At 35.3% G+C, this 17,729-nt stretch overlaps 1 protein-coding gene across 1 annotated transcript in view; it reads left to right on the top strand.

The window, feature by feature from the left end:
- Nucleotides 1-303: 303 nt before the first annotated feature.
- LOC134805168 (uncharacterized) overlaps nucleotides 304-17,729 on the top strand; it is a 56,414-nt gene continuing 38,988 nt past the window's right edge. The window contains exons 1-4 of the mRNA XM_063778467.1: nucleotides 304-310; nucleotides 1,483-1,533; nucleotides 11,498-11,548; nucleotides 15,779-15,829. Coding sequence (XP_063634537.1) covers nucleotides 304-310; nucleotides 1,483-1,533; nucleotides 11,498-11,548; nucleotides 15,779-15,829 — 160 coding nt within the window. The remainder of the gene's footprint in view (nucleotides 311-1,482; nucleotides 1,534-11,497; nucleotides 11,549-15,778; nucleotides 15,830-17,729) is intronic.

Genomic DNA, 17,729 nt, shown 5'->3' with positions numbered 1-17,729 from the left:
TCCGTAGAGAGTTTTGTTCAAGCATATTGCTAATTAACCGATTCGTTGCGTGTTCCATTTTCGAAAAATTTTGGCTGTGGCGCGGAACAATCATTTCATGACACGGCAGCCATGCCATGCGCCATAGAATATGATAACAGGCAGTACCGTGTCATCAGCCATGTGTAAAAAACATTGATAATACGGCAGGCGTGTCATCAGCACCGAATCGGTTAATTAACCTACTGGTTGGATTATATGTTGGAGAACATGAAAAAATAATGGACACGTGTTTTTTTTATTTCGAGTGAAGTGAGTGAAACGATGAGAAGTAAGAAACTTTCAAGTGTGTTTTTTATTTGTAAAAAATGAATTTGAGCCGAAATAACGAGGCACGTGTCCATTATTTTTTCATGTTCTACAACATATAATCAAACCAGTAATTAACTAGCAACTCCGTAGAGAGTTATAGCTTTTTTAACAATCCATAATTCCCGCGGGAAATTTGTGTATTCGTCCTTTAGTACACCTGCATGAAATAACATATTTTTCGAGCAAGTGTGATTAAAAGATAATTATACGGTTTAACTCACTTAATATATGTACTTAATATATATGTCGTAGGCCGATCGTACGATCAGGCAGATCGTAATGTTCCTGTGTAATGTTTTGACGATAGTCACATCAAACCAATATATAGGTAGGATAGGTTCGTTAGGTTGCTTCAGATGCCCGAAGGGCAAACTGCCCAGAAATAGGAGCCCCGCGTAGCGGGGCTCCGTCGACTCAGGGAACGAGTCAGAGATTTTCACGTTTCACGATATGCCTGATCTTACGATCGGCCGCCGACATATATACCCCCTTATTCATAAACGCGCTACAAACATCAATTAGCTAATAATCGCTTGTCCTTATCTGTCCTTTTTGACTTATGTATTTCTAAGAAACCAAGAAAGGGATAAAATATAATTTAACTAAATCAGGCCCGTAAAGTTTTATGAATAAGGGGGTTAATAGTCAGTCGTATGGGTGAACGCTGCTTAATGTAGTATAAATTTGCTTTCTATGATAATAGGTATGACGCGGGTATGACTAGGTCTTCAGGTCTGTGACATAGAGTAATATAAGTAAAGAAAGAGTGGTAACTCCATACATCAGTTTTCGCGCGTTATTTCGTAGTCGACATCTAAAGTCAAGTAGTGGAACTAACAAGTACCCCTACTTGACACCAGATGTCACAAGTGTAGCTACTGACGAAAAATGTACTACTTAAACAATTTTTAACTAATATTATAAGGAGAAGGGGTTGAAAATAAACTTTCTGTTAATCCGGTTATAGCTGAGAATTGTTGAGTATTAGGGTTTTCGTTCACCGAGACATCTATTGTCAACTAACAGTTCTGAAAAATTCCGCTACTTGACGCTAGATATCGACTAAGAAAAATCGCGCGTGTTGGTAAGAAAACTGATGTATGGAGTTAACATGAATTTTGGTTTTTTCAGGGTCCAAGGCAGTTAAAGGTGCTATCATTAGATGCGAGTGTCCGATACCAGGTAAGTACATTGTATTTATTAAATGTTCTATTAATTTCCTTGTCAATATTTAACTTGCGCAGGAAATACAGAAATCAGGTTAGAATGGGCGACTACTTCTCGCCACGTTAGAGGCCCGGCCTTACTTCTCGCCACGTCAGAGGCCCGGCCTGTTCACGAAAAGTCTTCTAGAACTCGACTTTAGGTCATGTCGTCTCAGATATGGGTAAATATGGTATCGATGCATTCAGTGTAATGCCCTGAACACTAATATATGAGATGACAACCGCGAAAGTGGTGGGGGTAGTTGCTGTGACGTCATAAAGTCGGCTACAAATCTTATTTTTTATATTCTTTTTAACATACCATGTGGGGTACCAAATGAAAGGGCTTTGTGAGTAAATTACAAATATATAACATAATGTATCATTTTCAATACTTAGTCTAACAAATTCTTAGAATACGTTAAAAAAATTACAATCCACAGTTGACTTTCAAGTGCTCTAAATTGAAAATGGCTGAATGGATTAATCCAAAATACATACCAAGTGACTGTGAATATCATATATATATTATAATGTTAAAATATAACTAACCAGATATATCAACAAATAAGAAAAGTACATCAAGTTGAAATAAGTATAATTTTCTGTTACATTAAACAACAAGTATTAATAAAAGAAAAACAAAAAACCCGACTGTTGACATATATTTTTGTAGTCGTCTTTTTACTAGTTTTCATTTGGTACCCATATTACTACAGTAAAAAAAAAAAGCCTGTTTTTGCATTTGTGGGCGTCATTTTCAAAATTTGTATAGCCTGTGTCACTATGTGTCTGTGCGGTATTAGTGACACAGGCTATATAATTTTTATAATGACGCCCGCAAATGAAAAAATGGAGGAGAGGGGGTTTGTTATTTTTCTTACTGTAGCAATTTGGTTACCAAATGAAAGCTGGTAAAAAGACCACTTCTAAAATATATGTCAACAGTCGGGTTTTTTTTTTCTTTTAATAATAGTTGTAGTTTAATGTAACAGAAAATTATGCACTTGAAAGGTCAACAGTGGATTGTGAATTTTTTTAACGTTTTCTAATAATTTGTTAGACCAAGTATTGAAAATGAAATGTTACAGCATGTTATATATTTGTGATCTACTCACAAAGCCCTTTCATTGGGTACCCTGTAACTAGTCATAGACCCTATCTATAAATATAAAACATTTAAGTAGTAAAACGCCTTTATTATGAAATTGAATTAGTCTTTATTCATTTTCCAATATAAATATCAAAGTTAAAACGTTCGAAAACAACGCCATCTGTAGACCGCGAAGGGAATTAAGTATATAACAAGTTACGTATTGACGTTGAAGCATTATCAACAAGTCACCTAACGTTCAAGTAGTTGCGAATGAATGAATGAATATTATAGTTGAGTTGGGAGCCCATATATTAAAAATACCCAATTGCAGTTTGGTATAAGAATTCTTAATTCAAGAATTACAGTCGACAAGTAAAAAAAATGATTTTATTATTAATATTAAATACCAAAATCAATAACACGGTTAATTCCTTTTTAGCGAATAATGTCGTTTAGTAACATAACTGGTTATTAACAAAACGTGAGGGGATTGCGCTCCAAATCTCATGAGTTTTTCTCACAAGTTGCGCAGTCACATTATGATTTTATTTATTTATCCGACACGTGGCTAACGGCCGAGTTTATTTGTTTATCCAAGACGTGGCTAACGGCCGATTCTATTAAATCTTCTCGGGGCAGAGGTGTACGGTTGGAGCCGGTAAAGGTTTATTTGACGTTCATAAGCGCATTGTAATATGCCTACTTGAATAAACTATTTTTTATCTTTTATCTTATCTTTATCAATACACTGTTTTTCGATGCGATCGTTTTCGACCGAAGCATTTGTTTGTGAAAGAAAACAGCTAGGGCTATATTTTATAAAGTAAAATATTTAACTAGATATATTGTGTATGGCGTATATTTAGTGCAGTAACTTAATACCTTTGCAGGTAAATAAGTTTAGTATTTGTTAATAATAATTTAATAATTAGAGAAATACTAAGCTCCGATTTTCTGTAGCAATAGAAATGTAAAAGAAAAACCATAGTGTATAAAATTTAGCACCATTATATTCAATTAAGGAAACTGTAGGTCTAACCTTAAGATGCAATGTTAAACCACTACGCATTAATATAAATGACCGTTTGTTCCTTGATTCTCAAAAAAACTAGTCTGCAGCGGATTTGATAGCCCACGCAGTGAAAGTGTTATTTTAAACGTCAAACTTCTATTAAATTATGACGTATAAATGACACTTGCACTGCGTGGGCTATCGAATCCGCTGCAGAGTTTTTTGGTTCGACACTACCACCAGTTTGGCACTGACATAAACGCTATCGAGAATGTAACTTACTTTCTATGCATCTCGCTCATACTCGATTGCGAGCGAGATGTATAGAATGTAAATTACGTAGACGTTAGCGTATATGTCAGTTTTGACACTGTCAGTAACTCATGGTGGAACGGGTCAGTTCCTCATTATTTACATGAATATTTATAATTGACGTTAAGTAATATTCAGTAACCTTGTTTCAGTAACTAAAAGTTCAAAGGAACGTGTTGTACCATGCGTGATTAACACCACAGGTAAGCCTTGGAAGCATTAATGTGGTGGTACTAGTGCTCGACATGCTAATGCCCAATAGATGACACCCTGCTGTCAGCTCTATTGACAATGACTTAAGTTTCAAGATTAAATGTACTGGGACCGCGTCGAGCACCAGTTCCACCACCTTACCTCTAAATAATAATAAAAACTGGCGAAACGGTAATCTTATAGACAAATATATCTATCTAATCTATCTATATATCTAATCTATTACCTATAAACGAGCAATTGTTGTATATTTATTATTTATATATATATTTCGGGGATATCGGAAACGGCTCTAACGATTTCGATGAAATTTGCTATATGGGGGTTTTCGGGGGCGATATTTCGATCAATCTAGGTATTATTTCTTTAAAAACGCGCATTTTTGATTTTTTTTATGTTTTTCGAGCAAAGCTCGGTCTGCCAGATACGCCAGCGACGCCACTAATAAGAAATATTTTAAATAGGTATCAATAGATTTAGTCTGAGCCGATTCGCGTTGTATTCCGATACTCCTCGTAGGGGAAGTCGGGGCATAGTGAACACCTTTACCTTTGACTTGACATAACAGAAAAAATTAACAAGGAAGAAATGAAAAAATGTCTATAATTAGTCTTTGTATATAATAAACTTTTAATTTAAAACAACACTAGCCTCCAATGTTTAATAATTGCTGTAATTTTGAACAAAACGTAAAAAAATATATTATATTCGCTTTGCCCAGGGTGCCGGTGCGGTTGATTATGAAATAAAATTTTACCTTATAAATTCAAAGTGAACACGCTATCCGCTTTGCCCGATCCACTTTGCCCAATTAGTCTGTTTAAGAAATTAAATATTTCAAAAAATCATTGGATTGTTTGAATAAAAATTGCGTTATAAAAGGAAGATACTTTAATAAGCAATAGAAGCATCTAGAATTAAACTTCGAGATGATTACTATGACAAGATAACATAAAATGTACCTACTTGCCTTTCAAAATAGAATATTTTGTACTAAAAACACGTTTTGACTCGTCACCGACGACGCTCGCAGCGACCGCTCCCGATGACGCTTGCTGTTCATAAGAACAATAGATTCGGAACGGGTACCTAATGATTCTCCGAGGAACTTTTAGCAGATAATCGATTCGCCGACAACGATTCGCCGAACATCGTTTCGCAGGGTCATTTATTTGTAAATGTAACTTTTGGTCGACTAACGTTACGTAGAGTCTTGGTTCACATACCGTTCAGTTCGTTTCTGTGTAAATTAGCAGAACTATTATTGGCAGATTTCCATTTGGCAGAGTAATCGTTTCGTTTAAGCAATGTTTAGTCGAATAACGTTTCACATTTTACATACACATAAGTCGTTATTTTCGAAACAAAAACTTTTTGCAAAAATAAAGAAATCCCACATCCAAAAGGACGAAATAAAATATTATCCATTTTTTAAGTAAAGATGATTTATAAAAATTATAAAGGTTATTATATTTATATTTCTTTTTTTTTAATGTACTTATCCCATGTATCCTCTTCCTCTTGTTAGTTGACTACATAAGAATCACATACTTACATCCTGCTGCCGTTGTCAGTTTGCGTCACAAAAAAACTAGTACCTACTGGTATCTCTATACCGGTCAGAAGGAATCACGGTACTCTTACCGTGATTGCTTCTGGTTTGGGTTTTAATCAATTTTTAACCTAAATATGAACAAAAGTATAGGTAGGTAGGTATTGTATCTATGCAACATAGATTTTAATTTTATGGTCATTTGTGTACCTACGTGAAAATAAGTATATACAGGGTCGTTAATCCAACTGGGTGAGTAGGGAGGAGTCAGAAACTATGAGAGATAGCGATATCTGTTCTTAGGAACCATGGCTTCGATTTTAGATTTAATAATAATGACATTCACACTTTTTTTTACTCTCATACATAACCGGGAATCGAACCTGGTCAATATTCTTTATGTAATCGCGTGTAGTATTTGTTTGTATAATTGATCCTGAAAGTATAAGGACTAAATTTTGCTATGAAATCTTGTGTAAACATTACACTGAAATGACCACAATTTAAATAATTTGCAAAATGTTGTCATTAGTATGCATCGGTCATCATTATTAATCATTTTATCTGAATAGACCACTTATGCATATCTTATCCGCATCGATGTTATGCATTACAAATTGCATTTATTTAAAATCAGAACGCATTCGTTCAACGGGCGTGCCAATTTTAAATAAATTGGCACGCCTGCATTTGAAAATAGAACACTTATTAACTTTTACCCAAAATAATTAATCTTTGCATCCAGGAAAATGGCTACCATTTTGAACATTTACGGAATAAAATAATTATCTTATTGTTGGGTTTTTCTTTCAATTACTTAAACAATATTGAAAATGTGTTCCTTGTAACTTTTGATTCGCACCATCAACAATAACAACGAAAAAACTTGCAGTTTTTATACCTAACATTGTTTACAGAGACTTTGACCAGGTTCGATTCCCGGTTATGTAATATGAGAGTAAAAAAAGTGTGAATGTCATTATTATTAAATCTAAAATCGAAGCCATGGTTCGTAAGAACAGATATCGCTATCTCTCATAGTTTCTGACTTCTCCCTACTGACCCATTTGGATTGATCACCCTGTATATATATAATTAAATGTATCTAAAACCATGTTTATAAGACTCAAACTAAAAGTTGTCGTGTTTTATTCAGATTATTTACGTATCAGACAATTTTTTGCTATGGGCTACCGTTCACGAATTAGTTACGGAAAACTATAAAAAGGGACCTTTAAACCCTGCTGTACCCGTTAGCTTCAGCCCCACCCTCCGGTACTTTTAATATGTTGTTTAATACACCATTCCCTACAACTATGCCAAAATACGCGACTACGCATATTATTTCCCCCGTTTTTCCTTCGTTTGGTGGCCTAAGACTCAACCTAACTATTGATAGAAATTGTCCTCCAAAGTACTGAAATTGACAAAACCCTCTAACTTCCGTAGAGAGTTTTGTTCAAGCATATTGCTAATTAACCGATTCGTTGCGTGTTCCATTTTCGAAAAATTTTGGCTGTGGCGCGGAACAATCATTTCATGACACGGCAGCCATGCCATGCGCCATATAGACTGGTTTTATTTTTCATAAAATCGATTTTGACTGGCAAATCATATTACTTTTTGGCAACCGGGTTTTTTAACCTAATTAGATCCAGCTGAATCCGAATTTGCCGGTTGCTTAATCGAAATCTTGACCGGAAGTGAGATATTTGACATTAAAGTTCCCTTTTTTTAGTTTTTCGTAAATAACTCTTAAACGGTGGCGCATAGCAAAAAATGTTCTATTACATAAGTAATCTGCATAAAATTGCCTACAAGAAAGATTGTACATTTTTTCGCTAGGATCAATATTCAAAGAGATATTAACGCGGGAAATTTAACAATAATCACTTCTAAGGTCCCTTTTTTAAGTTTTTCGTAAATAACTCATAAACGGTGGCCAATATCTAAAAATATTGTTAAACGATAATAATCTACACAAAATTTTGAACAAAACACATTCAGTACACTTTTCGCAGGGATCAATATTTAAAAAGATAATAAAGAGGGAAATTTCTAGTATAATAAATTCTAAGTTTCCTTGTTTTTATTTATTCGTTAATAATTTGAAAAGTATGATACAGAGCAAAAAAAAATCTGATACATAAATAATAAACATAAAATTTCCTACAAGAAACATGTAGAACACTTTTCGCTAGGATCAATATTTAAAAAGACAAAGCAGCGGGTAAGTTATAAATAATCAATTTTAAAGTCCCTCTTTAGTTTTTTGTAAATAACTCGTAAACGGTGTCCCATAGCAAAATAAGTTTTTAAGAATAAATTATCTACATAAAATTTTCTCCAAAAAATATCTGGAACACTTTTCTCTAGGATCAATATTTAAAGCGATATTAAAGGAAGAAAGTTAATTACAATCAGTTCACAGGTCACTTTTTTTTAGTTTTTCGTAAATAACTCGTAAACGGTGGCCCGTTGCAAAACAATATTATACATAAACATTAAACATAAAATTGTCCACAAAAAAGGTTCTGTACACTTTTTCGCTACGATCAATATTTAAAGAGGTAATCAAGGGGGTAAATCAATTGTAATCAATTTCCAGGTCCCTATTTTTAGGTTTTCTTAAATGACTCATAGCAAAATAAGTTCTTAATGTTCTTGTATATAAATAATCGGCATAAAATTTTCTACGAAAAATATATTGAACACTTTTCTCTGGGATCAATATTTGAAACGATATTAAAGAAAGAAAGTTTATTACAATCAATTCACATGTCACTTCTATTTATTATGCAGTTATTTAATTTATTTTACTTTACTTTATTTACGAAAAAATAAAAAGAAAGGGACCTGTGAACTGATTGTAATTAACTTTCTTCCTTTAATATCGCTTTAAATATTGATCCTAGAGGAAAGTGTTCCAGATATTTTTTGGAGGAAATTTTATGTAAATAATTTATTCTTAAAAACCTATTTTGCTATTGGACACCGTTTACGAGTTATTTACAAAAAACTAAACAGGGACTTTAAAATTAATTATTTATAACTTACCCGCTGCTTTGTTTTTAAAAATATTGATCCTAGCGAAAAGTGTTCTACATGTTTCTTGTAGGAAATTTTATGTTTATTATTTATGTATCCGATTTTTTTTTTTGCTATGAGTCATACTTTTCAAATTATTAACGAATAAATAAAAACAAGGAAACTTAGAATTTATTATACTAGAACTTTCCCTTTTTATTATCTTTTGAAATATTGATCCCTGCGAAAAGTGTACTAAATCTTTTTTGTTCAAAAATTTGTGTAGATTATTATCGCTTAACAAAATTTTTTGATATTGGCCACCGTTTATGAGTTATTTACGAAAAACTAAAAAAAGGGACCTTAGAAGTGATTATAATTAAATTTCCCGCGTTAATATCTCTTTGAATATTGATCCAAGCGAAAAATTGTACTGAATCTTTCTTGTAGGCAATTTTATGCAGAATAATTATGTAATAGAACATTTTGTGCTATGCGCCACCGTTTAAGAGGTATTTACGAAAAACTAAAAAAAGGTACCTTTAATGTCAAATATCTCACTTCCGGTCAAGATTTCGATCGAGCAACTGGATTCGGATTCAGCGGGGTCTAATTAGGTTAAAAAACCCGGTTGCCAAAAAGTAATATGATTTGCCAGTCGAATCAAGAAGGAGAGCGAATTTTTATGTCTAGTCTAATAGAATATGATAACAGGCCTACCGTGTCATCAGCCATGTGTAAAAAACATTGATAATACGGCAGGCGTGTCATCAGCACCGAATCGGTTAATTAACCTACTGGTTGGATTATATGTTGGAGAACATGAAAAAATAATGGACACGTGTTTTTTATTTCGAGTGAAGTGAGTGAAACGATGAGAAGTAAGAAACTTTCAAGTGTGTTTTTTATTTGTAAAATATGAGTTTGAGCCAAAATAACGAAGCACGTGTCCATTATTTTTTCATGTTCTACAACATATAATCAAACCAGTCATTAACTAGCAACTCCGTAGAGAGTTATAGCTTTTTTAACAATCCATAATTCCCGCGGGAACTTTGTGTATTCGTCCTTTAGTACACCTGCATGAAATAACATCTTTTTCGAGCAAGTGTGATTAAAAGATAATTATACGGTTTAACTCACTTAATATATGTGACGGAGGCACGGGCGACGGCAGTGGGCATAGTACCTCAATGTATTACTTCACAGCTAAATTAGTATGCGATGCTAACTGATTTGTTGTAAAATAAAAGATCACATCCTTTCAAAACAACACATCCTTTCTTTATTTCACAAAAGTAAGCTTCTAATGAAACATAAGAAATCAAAATAACACTTGGAATAAAACTCTTAGCTAAATGGATAAAGAACGTTGAATTCTATAAGCTTTCAGAATAATCCTTCAGGTATAAGCCTTCAGGAACGTGGCGAGTTAGGCAAGAGGTTGGCTAACGAGTACGTCCGATCTCTAGCGCGGTCCGATCAAAACTGCCCACCAGCGGCGGAGCCTCGCTGCTCCAGTCCTCCCGCCTCAACGTCAAGTTGGTCAACCTGATTGACCAGTCTACCAACATAACGACAAAAATGCCAACTCGTGCCTACCTTCACCCAAGAGAAACCTCTTGACGTTCCAAAGCCTTCTACCTGTCATCTTAGTTCAACAATACGCCAATAGACGGCGTTACTCTCTACGTTATGAATTTCATTACAACTTCCAAACAGCAAACATTGCTAGTAGCCAAACATTGCTAATCAATTGTATACAGGCGTCTAAAACTATGAACTGTAACGCTGCAATAGGTCCTTCTGGAGTCACGCCCCGACATATGTAATATATATGTCGTAGGCCGATCGTACGATCAGGCAGATCGTAATGTTCCTGTGTAATGTTTTGACGATAGTCATATCAAACCAATATATAGGTAGGATGGGTTCGTTAGTTTGCTTCAGATGCCCGAAGGGCAAACTGCCCAGAAATAGGAGCCCAGCGTAGCGGGGCTCCGTCGACTCAGGGAACGAGTCAAAGATTTTCACGTTTCACGATATGCCTGACGATATCTTACGATCGGCCGCCGACATATATACCCCCTTATTTATAAACGCGCTACAAACCTCAATTAGCTAATAATCGCTTGTCCTTATCTGTCATTTTGACTTATGTATTTCTAAGAAACCAAGAAAGGGATAAAATATAATTTAACTAAATCAGGCCCGTAAAGTTTTATGAATAAGGGGGTTAATAGTCAGTCGTATGAGTGACCGCTGCTTAATGTAGTATAAATTTGCTTTCTATGATAATAGGTATGACGCGGGTATGACTAAGTCTTCAGGTCTGTGACATAGAGTAATATAAGTAAAGAAAGAGTGGTAACTCCATACATCAGTTTTCGCGCGTTATTTCGGAGTCGACATCTAAAGTAAAGTAGTGGAACTAACAAGTACCCCTACTTGAAACCAGATGTCACAAGTGTAGCTACTGACGAAAAATGTACTACTTAAACAATTTACAACTAATATTATAAGGAGAAGGGGTTGAAAATAAACTTCCTGTTAATCCGGTTATAGCTGAGAATTGTTGAGTATTAGGGTTTTCGTTCGCCGAGACATCTATTGTCAACTAACAGTTCTGATAAATTCCGCTACTTGACGGTAGATATCGACTAAGAAATATCGCGCGTGTTGGTAAGAAAACTGATGTATGGAGTTAACATGAATTTTGGTTTTTTCAGGGTCCAAGGCAGTTAAAGGTGCTATCATTAGATGCGAGTGTCCGATACCAGGTAAGTACATTGTATTTTTTAAATGTTCTATTAATTTCCTTGTCAATATTTAACTTGCGCATGAAATACAGAAATCAGGTTAGAATGGGCGACTACTTCTCGCCACGTTAGAGGCCCGGCCTTACTTCTCGCCACTTTAGAGGCCCGGCCTTACTTCTCGCCACGTTAGAGGCCCGGCCTGTTCACGAAAAGTCTTCTAGAACTCGACTTTAGGTCATGTCGTCTCAGATATGGGTAAATATGGTATCGATGCATTCAGTGTGATGCCCTGAACACTAATATATGAGATGACAACCGCGAAAGTGGTGGGGGTAGTTGCTGTGACGTCATAAAGTCGGCTACAAATCTTATTTTTTATTTCCTTTTAAACATACCATGTGGGATACCAAATGAAAGGGCTTTGTGAGTAAATTACAAATATATACATAATGTATCATTTTCAATACTTAGTCTAACAAATTCTTAGAATACGTTAAAAAAATTACAATCCACAGTTAACTTTCAAGTGCTCTAAATTGAAAATGGCTGAATGGATTAATCCAAAATACATACCAAGTGACTGTGAATATCCTCTATACTTATAATGTTAAAATATAACTAACCAGCAGTCAGCAGGGTGACCCTCTCGGGCCAGCAATTTTTAGTTTGGCTATAAATCCAATTATCAAAAATTTAAAATCAAAATTCAATGTGTGGTACTTAGATGACGGAACCCTAGGAGGTGACGTGAATACTGTACTCTCTGATTTGTCTTTTATTAAGAGTAGTTTCGAAAATATTGGTTTAGAGCTGAATTTCAGCAAATGCGAACTCTTTATTCAAAAATCTTCTTGTACTTTGACCAACTTACAACCCAAATTTGACGATCTGACTCCCAATATCAAATCAGTAGACAAGTATTCTCTTTGCCTCCTGGGTTCTCCTATATTCGAAGAATCTTTTCCCGATTATATTTCTAACTCCATAACTAAATTCAAAAGTCACACGGATCGCTTACTCGAAATTAGCCCTCATTATGCTCTTGTGATTCTTAAATTCTGCCTTTTTGTCCCTAAATTTACGTATGTGCTCCGCTGTTGTCCTTTCTGGAAACATCAAAATTTATTGTCGCCCATAGATGATTTGATCAAAATTAGTTTAGAGACGATTCTAAACATTCAGCTAAGTGAGCCTTCCTGGTCTCAAGCGTCCCTCCCCATTCGGTTTGGAGGTTTAGGAATTCGCAAAATTTCCAGTGTGGCTTCCCCAGCCTTTTTGGCGTCCACTCATAGCACGTCTGGTCTCATAGGAAATATCTTAAGGGCTTTGCCCACAAACTGTGAGATTGCGGGCTTTGAGGACGCCAAAAATGCTTTTAAAATTGCTTGCCCAGGCAAACAATTTCCAGACAACCCAAATTCACAAAGGAGTTGGGATAATGTTTACTGTGTTTTAACTTACAATACTCTCCTAAACAACTGTACAGGTCCAGACCGCGCGAGGCTTTTGGCGGTCGGAGCCCGGGAAGCCGGTTACTGGCTACATGCCCATCCTTCGCCCAATACTGGTACTTTCTTGGATCCGGCCTCCCTTAGACTGGCGACTGGTTTGCGACTCGGGGTTTCGGTGTGTACGCCACACATATGCTCTTGTGGCACGGACGTGGACCGACTGGGACACCACGGATTATCTTGTCAAAAAAGTGCAGGCCGTTTTTCGAGACATGCGTCGCTTAATGACATAGTCCGTCGGTCTCTTGCCACCATCAATGTGCCTGCTCTTCTTGAGCCGACTGGCATTATCAGAGATGATGGCAAGAGGCCCGATGGAGTGTCCTTAGTTCCTTGGAGCTTGGGACGGATGTTGGTGTGGGATGCTACCTGCGTAGAACGTAACAAATATAAGAGCCTCGGTAGAGAGTACCATTTTGTACCATTTGGTGTTGAAACTCTAGGTCCATGGGGTCCCAGCGCGCATAAGTTGTTCGCAGAAATCGCGAAGCGTCTGGTTGACGTAACTGGTGACCGAAGAGCTGGCGGCTACCTCGCACAACGTATCAGCATTGCGATACAGCGAGGAAATGTCGCCAGCATCCTTGGTACAATGCCTCAAGGGCCTATTTTAGATTTAAGCTAGTTATTAATTTCGTTTAGTAGTACCACTATATATATATTGTATGTAAATAAATGTTTTATATTACTAACCAGATATATCAACAAATAAGAAAAGTACAACATGTTGAAATAAGTATAATTTTCTGTTACATTAAACTACAACTATTAATAAAAAAAAAACACGACTGTTGATGTATATTTTTGTAGTCGTCTTTTTACTAGTTTTCATTTGGTACCCATATTACTACAGTAAAAAAAACAAACCCCGTTTTTGCATTTGTGGGCGTCATTTTCAAAATTTGTATAGCCTGTGTCACTATGTGTCTGTGCGATATTAGTGACACAGGCCATATATTTTTTTTTAATGACGCCCGCAAATGAAAAAATGGAGGAGGTTTGTTATTTTTCTTACTGTAGCAATTTGGTTACCAAATGAAAGCTGGTAAAAAGACCACTACTAAAATATATGTCAACAGTCGGGTTTTTTGTTTGTTGTAATAATAGTTGTAGTTTAATGTAACAGAAAATTATGCACTTGAAAGTCAACAGTGGATTGGGGAATTTTTTAACGTTTTTTAATAATTTGTTAGACCAAGTATTGAAAATGAAATGTTACAGCATGTTATATATTTGTGATCTACTCACAAAGCCCTTTCATTGGGTGCCCTGTAACTAGTCATAGACCCTATCTATAAATATAAAACATTTAAGTAGTAAAACGCCTTTATTATGAAATTGAATTAGTCTTTATTCATATTCCAATATAAATATCAAAGTTAAAACGTTCGAAAACAACGCCATCTGTAGACCGCGAAGCGAATTAAGTACATAACAAGTTACGTATTGACGTTGAAGCATTATCAACAAGTCACCTAACGTTCAAGTAGTTGCGACGAATGAATATTATAGTTGAGTTGGGAGCCCATACATTAAAAATACCCAATTGCAGTTTGGTATAGGAATTCTTAATTCAAGAATTACAGTCGACGAGTAGAAAAAAAGATTTTATTATTAATATTAAATACCAAAATCAATAACACGAATAATTCCTTTTTAGCGAATAATATCGTTTAGTAACATAACTGGTTATTAACAAAACGTGAGGGGATTGCGCTCCAAATCTCATGAGTTTTTCTCACAAGTTGCGCAGTCACATTATGATTTTATTTATTTATCCGAGACGTGGCTAACGGCCGAGTTTATTTGTTTATCCAAGACGTGGCTAACGGCCGATTTTATTTGTTTATCCAAGACGTGGCTAACGGCCGATTTTATTTGTTTATCCAAGACGTGGCTAACGGCCGATTTTATTTGTTTATCCGAGACGTGGCTAACGGCCGATTTTCATGTAAACGAATATTTTGACAACAGATACACTATTTTTCGATGCGATCGTTGTCGACCGAAGCATTTGTTTGTGAAGGAAAACAGCTAGGGCTATATTTTATAAAGTAAAACATTTAACTAGGTATCGCATATATTTAGTGTATTAACTTAATAACTTTGCAGGTAAATAAGTTTAGTATTTGTTAATAATAATTTAATAATTAGAGAAATACTAAGCTCCGATTTTCTGTAGCAATAGAAATGTAAAAGAAAAACCATAGTGTATAAAATTTAGCACCATTATATTCAATTAAGGAAACTGTAGGTCTAACCTTAAGATGCAATGTTAATCCATTACGCATTAATATAAATGAACGTTTGTTCCTTGATTCTCAAAAAAAATGCGCCAAACAATATCCCATGTGGCTAAAGTCAGACCAAGAATAGTCTGCAGCGGATTTGATAGCCCACGCAGTGAAAGTGTTATTTTAAACGTCAAACTTCTATGAAATTATGACGTATAAATGACACTTGCACTGCGTGGGCTATCGAATCCGCTGCAGAGTTTTTTGGTCCGACTCTACCACCAGTTTGGCACTGACATAAACGCTATCGAGAATGTAACTTACTTTTTATGCATCTCGCTCATACTCGATTGCGAGCGAGATGTATAGAATGTAAATTACGTAGACGTTAGCGTATATGTCAGTTTTGACACTGTCAGTAACTCATGGTGGAACGGGTCAGTTCCTCATTATTTACATGAATATTTATAATTGACGTTAAGTAATATTCAGTAACCTTGTTTCAGTAACTAAAAGTTCAAAGGAACGTGTTGTACCATGCGTGATTAACACCACAGGTAAGCCTTGGAAGCATTAATGTGGTGGTACTAGTGCTCGACATGCTAATGCCCAATAGATGACACCCTGCTGTCAGCTCTATTGACAATGACTTAAGTTTCAAGATTAAATGTACTGGGACCGCGTCGAGCACCAGTTCCACCACCTTACCTAAATAATAATAAAAACTGGCGAAACGGTAATCTTATAGATAAATCTATCTATCTAATCTATCTATATATCTAATCTATTACCTTTAAACGAGCAATTGTTGTATATTTATTATTTATATATATATTTCGGGGATATCGGAAACGGCTCTAACGATTTCGATGAAATTTGCTATATGGGGGTTTTCGGGGGCGATATTTCGATCAATCTAGGTCTTATTTCTTTAAAACCGCGCATTTTTGATTTTTTATATGTTTTTCGAGCAAAGCTCGGTCTGCCAGATACGCCAGCGACGCCACTAATAAGAAATATTTTAAATAGGTATCAACCCAAGTAACACAAAAGTAGCTGAATATTGTTTGAATAATAGAGCATTCCGTACTGTATGTTGAATAAGGTAACTGTATAACGTCTGTATAAGCGCTTATACAGACGTTATACAGAAGGTTTGGGCGCAAAGTGGGCTAGCCCACGCCGCTTATTACTGAATAACAGTAATGTAATAGCTGTATAAGTGTGTGCCCACACATTGAATCGCTGAATAACACTTGTATAGAGGCTGTCAAAAGCTTCTATACCGCCTTTAAACCAAAGTTATCCAGCTTTGTATAGAATGACTCAGTTAGTCACACGTTATGCAGCTTTTGGTTCAAAAGTGCATTGTTACAGAAAATATATTCAGCTATTTGTGTATGATTTGTCTTCCATTTTAATTTGTGAACTCGTGTCAAAGTGTAGTGTCTGAAGTGAATACAAAATAAGGAGGACATTACCCATATATTGATTTGATGTTTACATAACATCAATTTCATTGCGCATGCGACTTTACTGTTAATATATATATACATTTTATTTAAAATTTTAAAGCGCCGCGTAAATAATGCACTGTTTAAAAAGTAAATATAGAAAATTTACTACTCCACTTTTAAATTTGTACTTTTTTTGCGGTGTTTAGATGTTTTAGTGATAGAAAATGTACTTTAACAAGTTATGATATGATAAAACTAGTTTTATAAATGATAAAAAATGGGATTTTCAGTTCATTTTCAATTCCTATATAATTGTAGAGGTTAGAATATGAGCAACCGTAATGGCGTCCGACTGTGCTGAATATAAGCTGCTGCCACAGGTATTTTGTGCTAAATTTCTGAATAAGCATTCACATTATTCGCGTTACTAAGCTACATGTTAGATAATAATGGTTTTAGAACAACAAGTTTTGAATAACATCAGTATAATAGTAATTGTTTTCTCAATCTTAAAGCCTATTAGGGTTCTGTACAGACTGTACACAAATAGTAAAAACCACATAGATCCTCACTAGTTTGATGAGAAACATTATAGGTATGTAACACGGGCAATATTCAATCCTACTTCCTACTAATATTATAAACGCGATATAATATTTAAGTTATATGATAAATCTGGGGGCACGGCAGACTACAGTTATTTTTTCCGTTATCACTTCCGACAAATATGTAGTAGGTAAAGGTATACGCAAAGATGTACGAAATGAGTACGAAGATGTGTATAGTATGAGTATGGTGTGGTTACGAGTATGGTATGAATATGAATATGGTATAGGTGCGAAGGTGCGGGTATATTAGTAGCGGGTATCACGGGTATGAGTACAAGTATAGTTTGGTATGGGCAGTATTGTTTAGGTATGAGTACGAGTATAGTGTGGGATGGGTATGAGTAGACCCACTTTAAACCTAAAAACAGTCCGTTCAAAATCGATTGATCGAT

This window comes from Cydia splendana, chromosome Z (genome assembly GCF_910591565.1).
Source record: "Cydia splendana chromosome Z, ilCydSple1.2, whole genome shotgun sequence".
NCBI lineage: Eukaryota > Metazoa > Arthropoda > Insecta > Lepidoptera > Tortricidae > Cydia > Cydia splendana.
This window is presented reverse-complemented; position numbering and strand designations above follow the sequence as displayed.